Source organism: Triturus cristatus, chromosome 3_2, assembly GCF_964204655.1.
Source record: "Triturus cristatus chromosome 3_2, aTriCri1.1, whole genome shotgun sequence".
Lineage (NCBI taxonomy): Eukaryota > Metazoa > Chordata > Amphibia > Caudata > Salamandridae > Triturus > Triturus cristatus.
Genome location: NC_140584.1, coordinates 900,168,505 through 900,185,198, shown reverse-complemented (window position 1 = coordinate 900,185,198; position 16,694 = coordinate 900,168,505). Strand labels below are relative to the sequence as shown.

General features: G+C 48.1%; 1 protein-coding gene across 1 annotated transcript in view; it reads right to left on the bottom strand.

Annotated features, from left to right (window-relative positions):
• ULK2 (unc-51 like autophagy activating kinase 2) overlaps nucleotides 1–16,694 on the bottom strand; it is a 604,281-nt gene that overhangs the window by 308,290 nt on the left and 279,297 nt on the right. The window contains exons 9-10 of the mRNA XM_085649334.1: nucleotides 15,715–15,773; nucleotides 15,052–15,134 (exon numbers count right to left, since the gene is read on the bottom strand). Of these exons, the coding sequence (XP_085505460.1) occupies nucleotides 15,052–15,134; nucleotides 15,715–15,773 (142 nt within the window). The remainder of the gene's footprint in view (nucleotides 1–15,051; nucleotides 15,135–15,714; nucleotides 15,774–16,694) is intronic.

Genomic DNA, 16,694 nt, shown 5'->3' with positions numbered 1-16,694 from the left:
CAACAGGGTCACCAGTGGAGGGCCTTGCCCACGTGCCAAGCAGGATGCAAAGAAACAAAGAACCCCCAAGGGGTAGCAAAGGCTCTACCTCAATAGGCTCCTTGTGGAGAAGATCCAGTAAAGGATCAGAAGGCAAGGAAAGCACTGGGGGCTGAAAGCGAAGAATAGCTGCTGCCCTGTGAATAGCTTGTGCGTAGGCAGCACTAGCCTCAGTCGCCATTCTGGGAGGCGATATCAAACCGTCAGTAGAAGAGGGTTGGAGACTAACCCGCCCACTAGACAGTAGAAGTGGAAGTGGAGGAGCCTGAGGCAGGTCTGAAGGCCACGTCACACTAGGTACCTGCATCATCGGGCACAGAGGTGAGCTCGGACCCGGAGAGTTCAATGGAACATCAACCTCTTGCAGATGAAGAGGCATAGGCGCCGGCACCTGCGTCGACCTCCGCCGCGTGGGAGTCGCATCAACATCCGAGGAGTCCAGAGGATTATCCTCATACAAAAGTGGAGGCGTCGACATCGGTACCGGTGTCGACTGAGGCCGAGTGGGAGTCCAACCGATGTCGACAACCTCCAGAGGGGACCTGGCCGGGGCGCCGGCTGGAGGCGATCCCACCGCAATAGGCGGAGAGGAACGACGCCGACAGGGCGTCGAGCCCGAGGCCGCCTCCGACGTCAGCGCAGGAAGCCGCGTAGTGCTGTGCGGTGACCGGGCGGGTGGGCTGGACAGCAGACTGGGATGGCTCGCTGGGCCGTGTCCCATCGGCGTCGTGTCGACTCTGGAACAGGAGTCGACACAAAGCCAGCGCCGAGGACGAATCTGCTGGCGAGAATCCGACATGAGTGCCTTCTACCTCTTTGGGACCCGAAGGCGCACCAGGGAGAGGGGCTGACCCAAAGAAAGTTTGGAGGGCCTTCGAATAAGCCTCCATTTGGGTCCTCGTCGCTCCGATTTCTGGAAATGGAGGGTATATAGGAGACGACTGCCGGACACCCGTGTCTAGCAAGGAGCAAGAGGAACGGGCCCCAGCGTCACGCGTACGGGCGGAAGATCTCCGCGACTTACGCATGTGCTTACCCGCCTCAGAACGATGTCCGTAGGAACGACCTTAGGAACGGCCCCGATCCTGAGAGGGAGAACGTTGACGCGAAGGTGCCGGACCGGACAGCCGTACGGCCAGCAATTTCATACGATGCTCCCTCAAGGACTTGGGTTTTATTTGTTGACAGGCGTCACACTCTTTGGAGTCGTGGTTCACTCCAAGGCACCAAATACACACGGCGTGTGGGTCCATGACAGACATCTGGCGCGCACAGGACTCGCACGTCTTGAAGCCTGAAGGCATTGCACACTGTTCCGTGACGCCAAAGGAGTCAAAAATGCCGAAACAAAACACGCCAAGGAACCGCTGGTTTTCCAGGAACCGCGTAGGGACTCGGAAAAAAAGAAAACTGACGTCAACGCGCCGGGAGGGGCATATATGGCTCCGCTGACATAATGTCCGTGAACGACGTCAAGGCGGAGCCGGTGCGCCGCTGCCCCCGGCGTGCAGAGGTGCTACTGCAGAAAGTTTTCCGGATCCAGTCTGACACCTGGGGATATTCTAAGTTAAGGAATCTGCGGCTAGATGTCTCTATCAGGTGGCAGTTTCACATTATGGGCTGAAGACAGGGTTGTCACAACCCTGATCAATGCCCGGATGCAGTGGACTGTCGATTACTTGATTAGAAGGGCATCATAAGCTGCAAAAGGTCTGTGAAGGCCCTCTTAAGCCAATCTATCTCCAGTGTTCTGATCTTCTACAGCCAACATTTCCCTAGTTGAATGACCCCTGTGCGAAAGTAGGAGTCCGCAGTAAACTCATAAAACTATTGTTTGATTTGTCACACTGGTGGACAACGAAAGCCGCAGTAGAGTCTGATCCAACAATGAAGAAACACAACTCCCCCGTTACCTCCTTTAGAAGGTGCCATTATCCATGCAGGCATCACATCTCACCTCCCTTGAGTGCCTGGAACCTAAGGGCAGCAGGATGAATGAACAGCACCTGCACAGCAGCTGGGGTGTCCCCAAAGTGCTTTGATAGATGGTGGCAGGAAGCACCAGGTATTTCATATGTGTTTGAGGACGGGATGAGGGAGTGTGATGTAAGACACCACATACTTTGCAATTGTTTGGAGTTGGAGTAGTCATGATGATGACAGTGGTGAGTTGGTGAAGAGACACCTGCCAGGTTATCTGATGTGTATGGAGAGCTGTAACTGAGGCTGGGCTGGTGGTGCTGGTAGACACCATGGACAATTCATGCTACATACAGCATCTCTACAATGCTCCACCTTACTAGTCTGCAATTCCAGGCCCGCGAATGCCGATTAGGGTGCAGAAAGCAACAAAGAGCAGGAAGATACGGCATCATCAAAAGCCTGTGGCTTTACAACTTTCGACCGGTTTGACATTGTGGGCTGGACCTCAGCCAGCTTGCTTCAATGAAACTACAGCTCACCTTGCTGACAACTGCCATGGTGAGGGAACAAAAAAAGAGCTCATGGTTGCTGGAAGAAAAACAAGCAGGGTGTTGAAGGGGAAACCTCAGGGATTTGCACAGAGGTGGGAGTAGATATGATAGAAACAGGCACGTGGCAGGCGAAGGGATGGGGAGATTTGCTGAGGCACAGACCCTCAATCATCATAGCAGGTAAAAAATAAATAAAGGGCTAAAGGTGCAAAAAAGTATAAAACTGGGAAATGGGCAGAGCTTTAAGGGAACGCCATCTTTGTGAGGAGGGTGAGAATGGACATGGGCAGTGAAAAACAAGTACGCAGTTGAGTGTAGTGGATAGGATACCTTTATTGGGAAGTCTTGCGAGGAGAATTTTATGGCCAACAGTTTCTAAGGCAGCCTACAGGTCCCCGCAGAGAAGGGTATGGCAAAGACAACATGATGGCCACCTGTAAGGTCATCCAAAACAGCAATCAAGAAGGCTTCTACCCCTCGCTTCCCCCATACAGGCTGAACCCAGCATGTTGTATAGTAAACATATGAGCTGGACCACCTTTATATGATCATGGCCAGAGGTCGGTGAAGAGAAATGTTGGATAAATAAGTAGAAGAGAAGTATCGAGAGAGGGTTTTTCGTGGTGAAGCAAAACAACTCCCTGAAATCAAGGAGATGACAATAGACGTGACAAATGGTACCTGCCACTGACTTATTATGTTTATTAGGGCAAGGTTTAAAAGCAGTGCCCAATTTGAGGCTGAACGCACGTGTGAAGCCCTATGGTGCCATGAGGGGGTAATGTTACTGATAACCTGAACTGTGGGATGGCTCTGGAGAACTCACAGATGTACTCTCTGAGACACAAGATCCTGGCACTACTAAAGAGAGCTCACTTTGCCCTTCTCCTAACTTGAGGGTTAATTTTAAATGCCCCTTTCGGGGTGATTATATTATTTGGCTGTACTTGTTTCCAGATTTTATTTAACCTTCTGCATTTTTAGGTCGATGTGGGCTTACTAAAAACACAGGGGCTTGCAGTCAACCTATTGCTTACCATTGGCTGACGGTACTGTCACTCTTATTTGCTTGATTTCAACTGGATGGTTTTCCTCGTTTCGGCTTGTCTATCTTGTGTTTGTCTCTCCCATGGAGCATAGCCTCTTTATCAACTCTTTGACTGGCTGGCTTCTATGAGTCCTCGGCTTGATTTGAGGAACTATTTTCTCCTTTGATTTAATCACTCCGTGAGTGCATTCGTTTTCCAACTATCTTCCTTAGGCGCTGCCCTCCCTTTACACATTGCTGACTCTCGCCCATGTGCTTCCCTTCCTGCCAGCACTCCTGTTTTCTCTCACCGGTGTGCTACTCTGCTGCCCTACATTCCACATTGCTCTCTTCTGTGTTCTTTTGCTTCTCCCTATCCGCTGTGTTGCTTTTCTGTTCATCTGCCATACTGCTTCTTGAAGTGGTGTTGCTTTACCCACAGCCACTCCCTAGCTCTCTTTAGCAACCCACTCATCTGTTTACGTTTCTTTTTTAAAATACGCGCTTTTGTTCTACATTTTAAAAGACCACTTTTGTAATACTGTTTTCTTACTTTTGCTGATCTATCTTGGACCGGTAAATTAAGAAAAGCCTCTGTTATTTTGTAGGCGTGCACATGTGTGTTGAACACATGCAGGTCTACAAAACGATGCGGCTGCTACGTAATCAACTCTTTTTTAAGCCATGCTGCTCAGCAGCTGCTATGTAGTACAGAATCCCTAAAAAAGACACTGCCCAAGCCAACAGGTCTTATATGCAACGAGTGTTGGAGTATTTCCACTACTTTTAAAAATAATGCAGTTTAGGTTTAAACCTACTCTTGAGCGGTTTCCTATTCCCCATACATTAAAAATGTTCACAGCCTGTTTTCACGTTGTCCGCTTCAGACTTTCTTGCCTCTAAGAACTGCACACCACTGTAGCCAGAGTTCCCTTTCAGGGAGTATCTCAACTGAAAACAGACGGTTCCATCCATAATATTCAATGACCTGGATCTTCATCCCCACACCCTTCACTGCCTCCTTCTGCTGCCCCACAGAACCAGCAGGGGCAGCCGTGACAGCAAATAAAATCAATGAGCTGTCTATTACGCACTAAAATGGCCAGGCAGAGGAAATGGCAGCATCTCCATTATAAATAATTAAGGTGCTCTTCTGCTATCGCGAATATTTGAGCAGTCTCTTCCGCAGCTGCAGAGATGAAAGTCCTCCTCCTGGAAAGCACGACCAGTCTATTTCAGTTCATTTTTTTTTTTGCTGGCCAAGCAGGTCCGTCTGCCTCTTAAGTGTGTCTGTCAATCATTGAGTGCACTTGAGACGGCTCCATAGTTTTTACCAATCAATCAACTAGCAGCGCTCAGGATTCTGCTGCTTTCCATGCGTACCTGCACCTATGGTAAAGCGTGGATACTTACCCACTCACCTGTCCTTGGGAGGCTGGCCGCGGAGATTATAGTGAGGGGCACAGGCTTTTTTACTTGAACCTTAGAGTGAGGAGCCAGCAATCTCCTCCCTGTAAAGTTCATTCAGTCCCCCCAGCTGTCTTCTTTCACTTCCCCCTGCATGTATGTGGATGGTACACATGCTTGCTGTGCAACTGATTACCTTGATGACAAAACAATGACTGTAGCATGATAGACGTTCACCCCTTTCTCCTTTGTGGCCACAATGCTCAGCGTGCAAACTCTTGAAGAAAGTTGCGGTCCATCGAAGAGGCTGTAGAGAAACCACATGCAGTCCTTGCCATGTCTAGGTTATCTTAGAGAACATAAGGCTGACCAAAGCTCTCTTTGCTTCTTTGGAAACATATTCCAAGTCTGCCCAAAGTTAGCTTACCGTACGTGGGCTGTCTGGTCCACCACTCCTTGAATATCCATCCCTGGCACCATCTGTAGTATTACCCTCGGTCGTTTCCTGGGACCGGCCTGGAAATCTCTGAGACCCCACTCAGGAGGTTTCCACATTCTGGAATGATGCATATTCCTTTGTCTATTTAGCAAAAAAGACTTTCCCCTCCGATGTGAAATCCAGGGAAATAACTTTGCAAAGATGCTCTCTTCATTGATTGGCTACGGCTATGATTCTTGTAACTGGCATCCTAACTTGACTGGCACCGACTTCTCACCAGTGAACCCAATGTCAATTAATTCTGGGCCCTTTGAGCTACTTGTCTGTATCGGTCTAGAATCCCGGCAGAGGTTTATAGCTTTAGCTGAGACACATCTGATCAGGAATGGGACTTTCAAAACTGCTGTCTTCTTGGAAGGCTAGGAACCAACCTATGACTCTAGAGAAAGCTCTGCTGCTATTGCCTGTTCAGGAAGAAGAAGAAGAGAGTCCGCGAGGGCAAAAGAGAGGTCCAGCAGATTGTAACCAGTACATCTGGTGGAAGACAGACAACAAGGAGCCATGAGAATTTTGCAGCCCAGCTGGTAAGAAACAAACTATGACAATGTGCTCCATAAGAGGGCTGATGGCAGGAGGAGTCAATAGATGGTTGCAAGTCTATTGCATCACTAACATGAGCAGTATCATCAATTACTTTACGCAAGCCTGTATTGTTCACTTTCCAGCCTGAGACTTACAGGAGGGTATCTTCCTTCCTCCTCAAGTCATAGGTTAGTGGTGGTGATGGCCGAGGCTGGTGGCGTTGACTTCAGATTTCTCTAAGCCATATGGTTGTATGGACATAGCAGATTGAAGGTGTGACAGCTCTCCCCTTAGATCCCAGTTCCCCACTCCTAGTCGTTACCTTTGGGCCCTGGTCACGTGGATGCCCTTCCAGCTGAAAATCTTCACCATCACAGATGTCCCCGAGATACGATCTTAGGAAATCAGGCCCCCGTCCCACACGTGGGCCTTCCTAAAGTGCTGAATCCAATCTCAACACCAACAACTTCGCTTGATTAACATTAACGTTGGTGGCTAGTTGAGGCTGTAACTAGTCGCAATGTACACTGTGTCCATCAACTCCTGGTCTTTGACTTCGGGACCAGTCTGTTAGTCAACCAATACACCCAGTTTCCAGCAGATTAGGAAAACAAATTAATAGTTTTGTGTGCTGTTCAAAATATGCTTGGGCTTTGGAGAGTTTTACAGATTATCAGCCCTCCAAGTGCAAATCCAATCAGTTGTACCTTTCTGCACCCAAAGCCACTAAGATTTCTTTTTAAAGAGGCAGCCATATCATCGCAGACTTTGTACATTGTTAACATACTTCCTGGCACCTGTAGCCTTTAATTTTAATAGTAAAATAAGAGCAACTGTGGAGATTTCCAAAGGATGTAAACATAGACCTATTCTAGAAGGCTCTCGCTGGACATGGCGCGTGAGTGTGACTGCTGTGTCAAACAAGATCTGTTATATTATACTGAGGAGGTTCAGTTAGGCGCTCCTTAGCGCTCGTCACTTAACCGAGCTTTATATAACCACTACTTTGTCACTGTGGTGAGAAAAAAAAAATGTAAATGTCCATAGAAGCCAACATGATTGCTCACCAATCAGAGCTCTGTTCGCCGTTCATTCTGGAGAGGTGTAGCTAGACGAATGACCCACCTTCTATTCTCCATTCCCGACACCTCATAGCGGTCAGTAACTCTCATCCAGAGGAGCACAGACTGTACCTCTGACAGCAGGGCATGGATTCATTCCAGATCTACTGCCACCACTTGCAGAAGGCTACAATGGCCTGACAGCTATCAGTCATAAAAGACTACTCAGTACAGATACCAATGAGTGACCACGGACTCTAGTCCTAGCATCCAGAGAAAGGGACTTACCCCGGTGGACATACAACCCTTTACAACAAGACAGGGCAATGACCGAGCACAGTTCTGGGGATCAAAGAGCAGCTTCCAAGCTGGACCTCTTCTGAAGAGATGAGAAAGGACGAGGGCCCTAACACGCTGACTACAATGGTGGGAATGTTGACAAATGAGCACGCCACTCACAAGACAACCTACCAGGGTGGTAAACAGAGAACTTTGTATAAGGATGAGTGATGGAGGTTTAACAGATAGCTGCCACATGAATCCTGCGGCCTTGCAATTATTAAAGGTATTACAGGTGCTTTTATATCCTGCTTACGACCGCAGTGTTGTACTTTAGTAGCATTGTAAGATAGCCCATGCTGCGGTCACCCAATGCAATTTTATGCAGATTCTAAGAACGAAAGGTTGATTTCGCTCTTCCGGCATCTGCAAGGGCGTTTCCAGATGTCTGCCACTGGCGCGCAACCTACTGACCTACTTTACTGGTGATGGGCACAGGAGAGTGGTCCAGTGGCTTAGCTGAAAAAAACGATCACGAGACTTGGATTCACTTACCTTACTTCAGCAGCTCTGTCTGACATGCTTCTGATGCAATGGAGAGTTAGTTATCTAGAAGACTCTCTGATCCTCCTTGGGGAAGGCGTGCTTAAGGTAAACAAATGAATGAGTCTTACATAAGTAACCATGTTGCCTTTGACACAGGGCAGCATTAGGCCTCAAGAACAATCCATGGTATCTCAAAACGGATGTGCCCGCCTCATGCACGACCTGGACGGGGTACAGCCCGGCCTGGCATGAGAAAGGATTCTCAATGCAAGTCAGAGCCACAAACAGTGCTGCAGCAACCTCATAGGGCCGTAAAACGTGAACAGAAGGGGCAAACCTTGCAGTGGGTGAACCTCTGAATGCACGTACGGGATTCTAACTCTAAACGCATTAAAAGAGACCTTGCTGCTGAAAGCGAGGCCGCACCATAGCACTAGTGTGGGCACACTACACCTCCCGGCCTCTGCGTGCAGGACCCACGAGATCTGCAAGGATCAGCAAGGGAGAGACGGCTGCGTCGCATCACTATTCACGGACATTGTTCGCCGCAAATCCCCGCAGACGGCACACTGACTGAGCAGAGGCCGTATTCCGACCAGCCACGAATTATTGGCTGCTTGGTGGGGAGGTTTCTGCTGACCATGGACGTTGTTGTATCCAGCGCAGCACGAACGCCGCCGATTGGATTTACGTATTTGTATACCGCGAACTGGGGGTGACAGTGCTTCACACAATGACACACATACGTCATACACAAAACAGAGCATAAATAACGGATAGCCGCCAGCAGTGCCTATTATGCCCTATCAATTATACAGACGCTTTAAGGCCGAATTCCTACGTAGTCGGGACGCGTTAGACACACTGTTCACTTCCAGAAGTTTTTCCACAGGCGTTAAATGGGATTCCGTAGACCCCGGATTGCGTACCTATTTGGCGGGGGGGGGAGGGGGGGGGGTATCATTCAGCGAGTTTGTGTGTGACCTCGCAGAAGGTCAGGGGGTGCCTCATTTGAACTTTCACTGAGCTACCTACCCCCTCCATCCCTTCCTTAACACCATCACCTTCTTACCTTCCCACAAGTAGTAGCGGTGAGGTGTAGGCCCCCAAAGACGCGGTACGGAACTCGCTGGGGGCTCAAAAGCCACCCTAAGGATTCCCAGGAACTTGAACCTTCTAGACCTTCTGAAGGGCCGCAACCTGGGCCGTAGCACCAAGAAGACGTAAGCATCACGCGCTCAATGCTACAGCACCCAAATCTACTTAACAACCAACATGCAATGATAGCAGCCAGTCTATGGCGGGCAGTGCTTTAAATAGGCCGCTACTGTACCGGCACTTTTTTTTTTATTTTGAGAGGGAGTACCGGCACTTCTCAGAAACAGGCAGGCACACTGCTACAGAGTACTTCCACTTATTTTTGTTTTACATTTCTTTTCGGTTATAAAGTGAGGAGAGTGGGACACAAGACCTATTTGACGAGGCTATGGCACAAGGACATAGTGGACTGATAGACAGACATTGCTTGGGACATACATGCACACTCAGAGGCGCAACTAGAGCCAAATTTCGGGGGGGGCTGAGCAAAATTTCGGGGGGGGCTGAACTTTAAGCAATCGGCAGAGTGGAGCTGCAGGGGCTCTTAGAAGGGGTGAAACAACAGCGAGGCCTCATTAACATGCAAATGGTCTTTTAAAGACCTGTGAAGTGCTCGGGTGCGGCTGCTTTTATGCCCGGGAAGGTGTCTCATCCCGGGCTGCCACACGCGACGGGGGGGGGGGGCTGAAGCCCTGTGAGTCCAATGGGTGTTGCGCGCCTGTGCACACTGTAGTCTAATTTAAGGCATGTGGAAAGATTAAAATGTTAGGACAATAATATACACTGTAAGGTGCTTACGGCAAAGCGCATTGATCAAGAAGTGCAAAGGCAGACAGCGTGAGGCACATAGGTACGGGCTGGAGTCGAACTCGGGGCATATAAAAAGACAATGCAAGGAGTTTTTGTCCGTTAACACAAACACTGAGTGAAGAGCTTGGTGCACACTCAAGAGGGCGAGCCACAAGGACAGTGTGGAAAGCATGGTTAGATGGTGCAAGGAACTTGAACTGCCATGAGAGTCATCTTATGCGAACGCGTTTATAGGCTCACTTTTCAGAAGCGCTGAAGCCGAGACTAGCAGGCTAGCACTGAACACTTTATGGACTTTTCACAAGCGCTGAAGCCGAGACTAGCACTGAACACTTGATGGACTTTTCACAAGCTCTTAAACCGAGACTAGCACTGAACACTTGATGGACTTTTCACAAGTGCTGAAGCCGAGACTAGCAGGCTAGCACTGAACACTTGATGGACTTTTCACAAGTGCTGAAGCCGAGACTAGCAGGCTAGCACTGAACACTTTATGGACTTTTCACAAGCTCTTAAGCCGAGACTAGCAGGCTAGCACTGAACACTTGATGGACTTTTCACAAGTGCTGAAGCCGAGACTAGCAGGCTAGCACTGAACACTTTATGGACTTTTCACAAGCGCTGAAGCTGAGACTAGCACTGAACACTTGATGGACTTTTCACAAGCTCTTAAGCCGAGACTAGCACTGAACACTTGATGGACTTTTCACAAGTGCTGAAGCCGAGACTAGCAGGCTAGCACTGAACACTTGATGGACTTTTCACAAGAGCTGAAGCCGAGGCTAGCACTGAACACTTGATGGACTTTTCACAAGTGCTGAAGCCGAGACTAGCAGGCTAGCACTGAACACTTTATGGACTTTTCACAAGCGCTGAAGCCGAGACTAGCACTGAACACTTGATGGACTTTTCACAAGCTCTTAAACCGAGACTAGCACTGAACACTTGATGGACTTTTCACAAGTGCTGAAGCCGAGACTAGCAGGCTAGCACTGAACACTTGATGGACTTTTCACAAGTGCTGAAGCCGAGACTAGCAGGCTAGCACTGAACACTTTATGGACTTTTCACAAGCTCTTAAGCCGAGACTAGCAGGCTAGCACTGAACACTTGATGGACTTTTCACAAGTGCTGAAGCCGAGACTAGCAGGCTAGCACTGAACACTTTATGGACTTTTCACAAGCGCTGAAGCTGAGACTAGCACTGAACACTTGATGGACTTTTCACAAGCTCTTAAGCCGAGACTAGCACTGAACACTTGATGGACTTTTCACAAGTTCTGAAGCCGAGACTAGCAGGCTAGCACTGAACACTTGATGGACTTTTCACAAGAGCTGAAGCCGAGGCTAGCACTGAACACTTGATGGACTTTTCACAAGTGCTGAAGCCGAGACTAGCAGGCTAGCACTGAACACTTTATGGACTTTTCACAAGCGCTGAAGCCGAGACTAGCACTGAACACTTGATGGACTTTTCACAAGCTCTTAAACCGAGACTAGCACTGAACACTTGATGGACTTTTCACAAGTGCTGAAGCCGAGACTAGCAGGCTAGCACTGAACACTTGATGGACTTTTCACAAGTGCTGAAGCCGAGACTAGCAGGCTGGCACTGAACACTTTATGGACTTTTCACAAGCTCTTAAGCCGAGACTAGCAGGCTAGCACTGAACACTTGATGGACTTTTCACAAGTGCTGAAGCCGAGACTAGCAGGCTAGCACTGAACACTTTATGGACTTTTCACAAGCGCTGAAGCTGAGACTAGCACTGAACACTTGATGGACTTTTCACAAGCTCTTAAGCCGAGACTAGCACTGAACACTTGATGGACTTTTCACAAGTTCTGAAGCCGAGACTAGCAGGCTAGCACTGAACACTTGATGGACTTTTCACAAGTGCTGAAGCCGAGACTAGCAGGCTAGCACTGAACACTTTATGGACTTTTCACAAGCTCTTAAGCCGAGACTAGCAGGCTAGCACTGAACACTTGTTGGACTTTTCACAAGTGCTGAAGCCGAGACTAGCAGGCTAGCACTGAACACTTTATGGACTTTTCACAAGCTCTGAAGCCGAGGCTAGTAGGCTAGCACTAAACACTTTATGGACTTTTCACAAGCATTGGATCCGAGAATAGCAATCTAGCACTGAAAACTTTATGGCCTTTTCACAAGCGCTGGAGCCGAGGCTAACACTGAACACTTTATGGACTTTTCAGAAGCGCTTAAGCCGAGACTAGCAGGCTAGCACTGAACACTTTATGGACTTTTCACAAGCTCTGAAGCCGAGGCTAGCACTAAACACTTTATGGACTTTTCACAAGCATTGGATCCGAGAATAGCAATCTAGCACTGAAAACTTTATGGCATTTTCACAAGCGCTGGAGCCGAGGCTAACACTGAACACTTTATGGACTTTTCACAAGCGCTGAACCTGAGACTAGCATTGAACACTTAATGGACTTTTCACAAGCGCTGGAGCCGAGACTAGCACTGAACACTTTATGGACTTTTCACAAGCTCTGAAGCCGAGGCTAGTAGGCTAGCACTAAACACTTTATGGACTTTTCACAAGCATTGGATCCGAGAATAGCAATCTAGCACTGAAAACTTTATGGCCTTTTCACAAGCGCTGGAGCCGAGGCTAACACTGAACACTTTATGGACTTTTCAGAAGCGCTTAAGCCGAGATTAGCAGGCTAGCACTGAACACTTTATGGACTTTTCACAAGCTCTGAAGCCGAGGCTAGCACTAAACACTTTATGGACTTTTCACAAGCATTGGATCCGAGAATAGCAATCTAGCACTGAAAACTTTATGGCATTTTCACAAGCGCTGGAGCCGAGGCTAACACTGAACACTTTATGGACTTTTCACAAGCGCTGAACCTGAGACTAGCATTGAACACTTAATGGACTTTTCACAAGCGCTGGAGCCGAGACTAGCACTGAACACTTTATGGACTTTTCACAAGCGCTGAACCTAAGACTAGCATTGAACACTTTAGTGACTTTTCACAAGCACTGAAGCCGAGGCTTGCAGGCTAGCATTGAACACTTTATGGACTTTTCACAAGCGCTGAAGCCGAGACTAGCAGGCTAGCACTGAACACTTTATGGACTTTTCACAAGAGCTGAAGCCGAGGCTAGCACTGAACACTTTATGGACTTTTCGCAAGAGCTGAAGCCGAGGTTAGCGCTGAACAATTTATGGACTTTTCACAAGAGCTGAAGCCGAGGCTAGCACTGAATACTTTATGGACTTTTCAGAAGCGCTGAAGCCGAGACTAGCTGGCTAGCATTGAACACTTTATGGACTTTTCACAAGCGCTGAAGCCGAGGCTTGCAGGCTAGCATTGAACACTTTATCGACTTTTCACAAGCGCTGAAGCCGAGACTAGCAGGCTAGCACTGAACACTTTATGGACTTTTCACAAGCGCTGAAGCCGAGGGTAGCACTGAACACTTTATGGACTTTTCAGAAGCGCTGAAGCCGAGACTAGCAGGCTAGCACTGAACACTTTATGGACTTTTCACAAGTGCTGAAGCCGAGACTAGCAGGCTAGCACTGAACATTTTATGGACTTTTCACAAGCGCTGAAGCTGAGGGTAGCACTGAACACTTTATGGACTTTTCAGAAGCGCTGAAGCCGAGAGTAGCAGGCTAGCACTGAACACTTTATTGACTTTTCACAAGTGCTGAAGCCGAGACTAGCAGGCTAGCACTGAACATTTTATGGACTTTTCACAAATGCTGAAGTAACTGCTCCTATACCCTTCATCTCCATAACATCACTTAGTAATAATGGTGGTCTGTAAAACGAAGATAAGGGTTGCACTCATATCATAACGCCAACGCCCTCATTTAGAGAAGGGTGAAAAGTGTAAAAGGTTTACATGTACAGGTAATGGATTACCACACATAGAACATAATTTTTCTATTTAAAGTATAGTGACATTTGCTGTATAACAAATATAGTAATAATTGTTCTGTACAGGGAAATTTGTGTCCACCAACAACAGCTAACATCTGGAGCTAATTTTGCAGCTTTAAATGCAAACCAACGCGGATACACCATGTCCATGGTTTATTCCCTGTTTAAAAATAAATTAGCAATAATATCATGAAGATAGGGTGGGGTCATGCAATTAACCATCCATAGCATTACCATGGATTTCTCAGACTTCTTTAAGTGAGGGCACACGAGATGGAGAGGTCCTCTGCCTTTAGGAGACGTTTTCAGGTATGCTGGGGTCAAGTGCCATGAAGCAAAGAACCTTCAAAAACACTCTTGGCTCAGCTCTTCGGTCTCCCCGTTCTCCAGGGTAATGAGGAAATACTGTTGGAAACCTGCAGCTATGAGCAGCCTGCGCGACTGTCAAAGGGCAGGAGGCCAACAGACGGGGCATGGACGACAAGCTGGGGCACCGGGTATCCCACATCTGTAACCCCTGGATACGGAAACGAGGAGCCATCTGGGCCACACACAAGCAAGTCTGCGATTTAAAGGGATAGTGATAAATGCTGTGTAGATTTTACAATTGCATTCTGGTACTCGCAGTCCTGATTTTATAATGAGATAAACAGGAATAGAGGGTCCAGAATGGAAACTAAAACTGTACCTGGATTATACCCTCATGCACGGCCCTGGGAAGCATACGAGGGAACACATCAGAAATCATCTAGAACTCATATCAGGTCTCGTTGAACAAGGAACCTTCAAAAACACTCTTGCCCCTACTTTTTGGCCTCCATTTTCCAATGTATTTCTTTTAAAAACAAAGCGTGATATCACAGTCTGCTCCTAGCCTTACCGCCTCCACGGCCTTTCTGAAGCTGTTTGAACAGGACCCTTTCCAACACCCCCTTCCCGCCTTTTCCAAATACATCCGTTATAAATTGCACCTTTAACGTCAGCCCCATCCTGTTACTTTTATAGGCAGAAGAAAGGTTTGTGTCTGTGTTTTTTGCTTACTTCATTATGTGAATTTAATAACAGGCCTGACCAGGGCGAGTTTTAGGCTCTGATTACAAAAAGACTGAAAATAAAAATAGATTTTTTAGCGTATACCTCAGTTTCACCATTTAGCTACGGAAGCTTGAAAATCATAGCAGGGAGGATATGTCTTAAATATATGCATATAACTCTAGGTACTCAGTAGGAACGGCTGCCTTTCCATGAGTGCTCTCGTAGCGCCAAGAAGCCACTTGGCAGCAACAGTTACCCTTTATAAACGGTCAAATCAATAACGCAATCCTCACAGATCAGGTCTGTGCGAGTGCCACTCACCGAAGTCCAGGCGGTCCTTCTGGTTCCTCTGAAGCAGGCCCAACAGCAAGTCAGTCAGGGACGCAGACGTCTCGCGGGGGATGCTGGGAGCCAGGGGAGAAAACACAAGATGGTAAACGCTGGAGGTGTGACCCACGTCTCCCTGCCTGGTTTCAGTCTCAGAAGAGGCAGGGGAAAGGGTAGGGGGATAGGGCAGGGCTCGAGTCGGGGTACGACGCGGGTGGATGGGGTCCCCCCATTTATTTTACCGGGGGCTTGATAACTGGAGCAAATGGAGCCACACATTCACTCTTTGGCCTCTCTGGGGCGAGATCGGAGCTCATTCAGAACGCTGCTCACGCGCTGGCTTCTCTGATGCAATCGCATCTAAGGGGTGAGCGAGGGGAGGCAATGAGTCTGATGGTGCAAGCCACCTTCCGTGACGTCACTTCCTGTTGTGACGTCAGTGTCCCCCCACTTCGTTTTTTAGGACTTGTGCCCTGGGATAGGGTCATATTTTGGAGCAGTAAAGAAACAGGGAAAGAACTGCACTATCTGAACTAAAACCAGCAGCAGGATAGGTCTCCCCCAGCAAGTGCGCTTGGCGCAAAACAGTTTCGTTAGCATAAATGATGCAGCACGTATATCCCCAAGGAGTTCAAACGACCAAAATCACCTGCTCACCTGGGAAGCAAATTCTTGTTCTTTTCATAGAAGAGTCTCAGGTCCTGGGGGCTGTTGGCCTGTCATGACAAAAAGCACCAGCGTTAAAGACGCCATTCAAAGGTAAGACGCTCCCAGTGGCGTAGATTCAGGGGGGTGTTTGGGGTGTTACAACCTCTAGTAAATGTATTTTCTGGTAAATAGTTGGGTCCAGGTGCTTTCAGTTGGGTACGGTGCGGTGTCTGTCGGATTTCACATGAATTATTCCATACACACAGATAAAAACGCACACACACACTCTCCCACTCTGTTCTAAAAGTCTTCAAAATTTTTGGTTATTTTACAGAATATTGTATTTTCTCTCACCCATACCAATCGTCATTCGTCTCCCTTTCCACTTCCCCTTTAGCCCCTCTCATGCACACTGCTTGTCTTATTAAGTATTTTAATATTATATTCCAGTGTGATTGTTGGGAAATCCGAACCTTAACGCTCCTTCTCAGGAGCAGAGGAGCGTCGTCCGCGTGCTGCGAGTGCAGCAGGCAAACACAAATAAATAAAATGGCATTTCAATGCCATTTTATTTATTTGACACCACACTGGCTTGCACGGTCTACAGCACGAGGGTGGGGGCTGGGCTGAATTCTGCAAATGCAGGATGTCAGTACTGGTCTACAGTGCGCATGTCGGATTGGCTGGTCGTCTTGCGACGGCCAGCTCGACATGCACTCTGTAGACCCAGCAATCCAAAGGCTGTCAAACAGCCTGGGGATTGCTGGCACAGGGTCCCAGCCTCAAAATGAGCGCTGGGTGAGCTTGCTCCCACCAATCCTGGAGCTGCTTTCACAGCATGAAAGCAGCTCAAGGATTGGCTGGAGTACTGTTACACAAGCAGGTAGGAAGACCTTCCTTTTCCTGCTCATGGAAATGAGAAGTGCCAAAGCAGTTGTGCTCCAGCCCAACGTTTATGGTGAATAATGCCTTCGCGCCTCACTATTTTT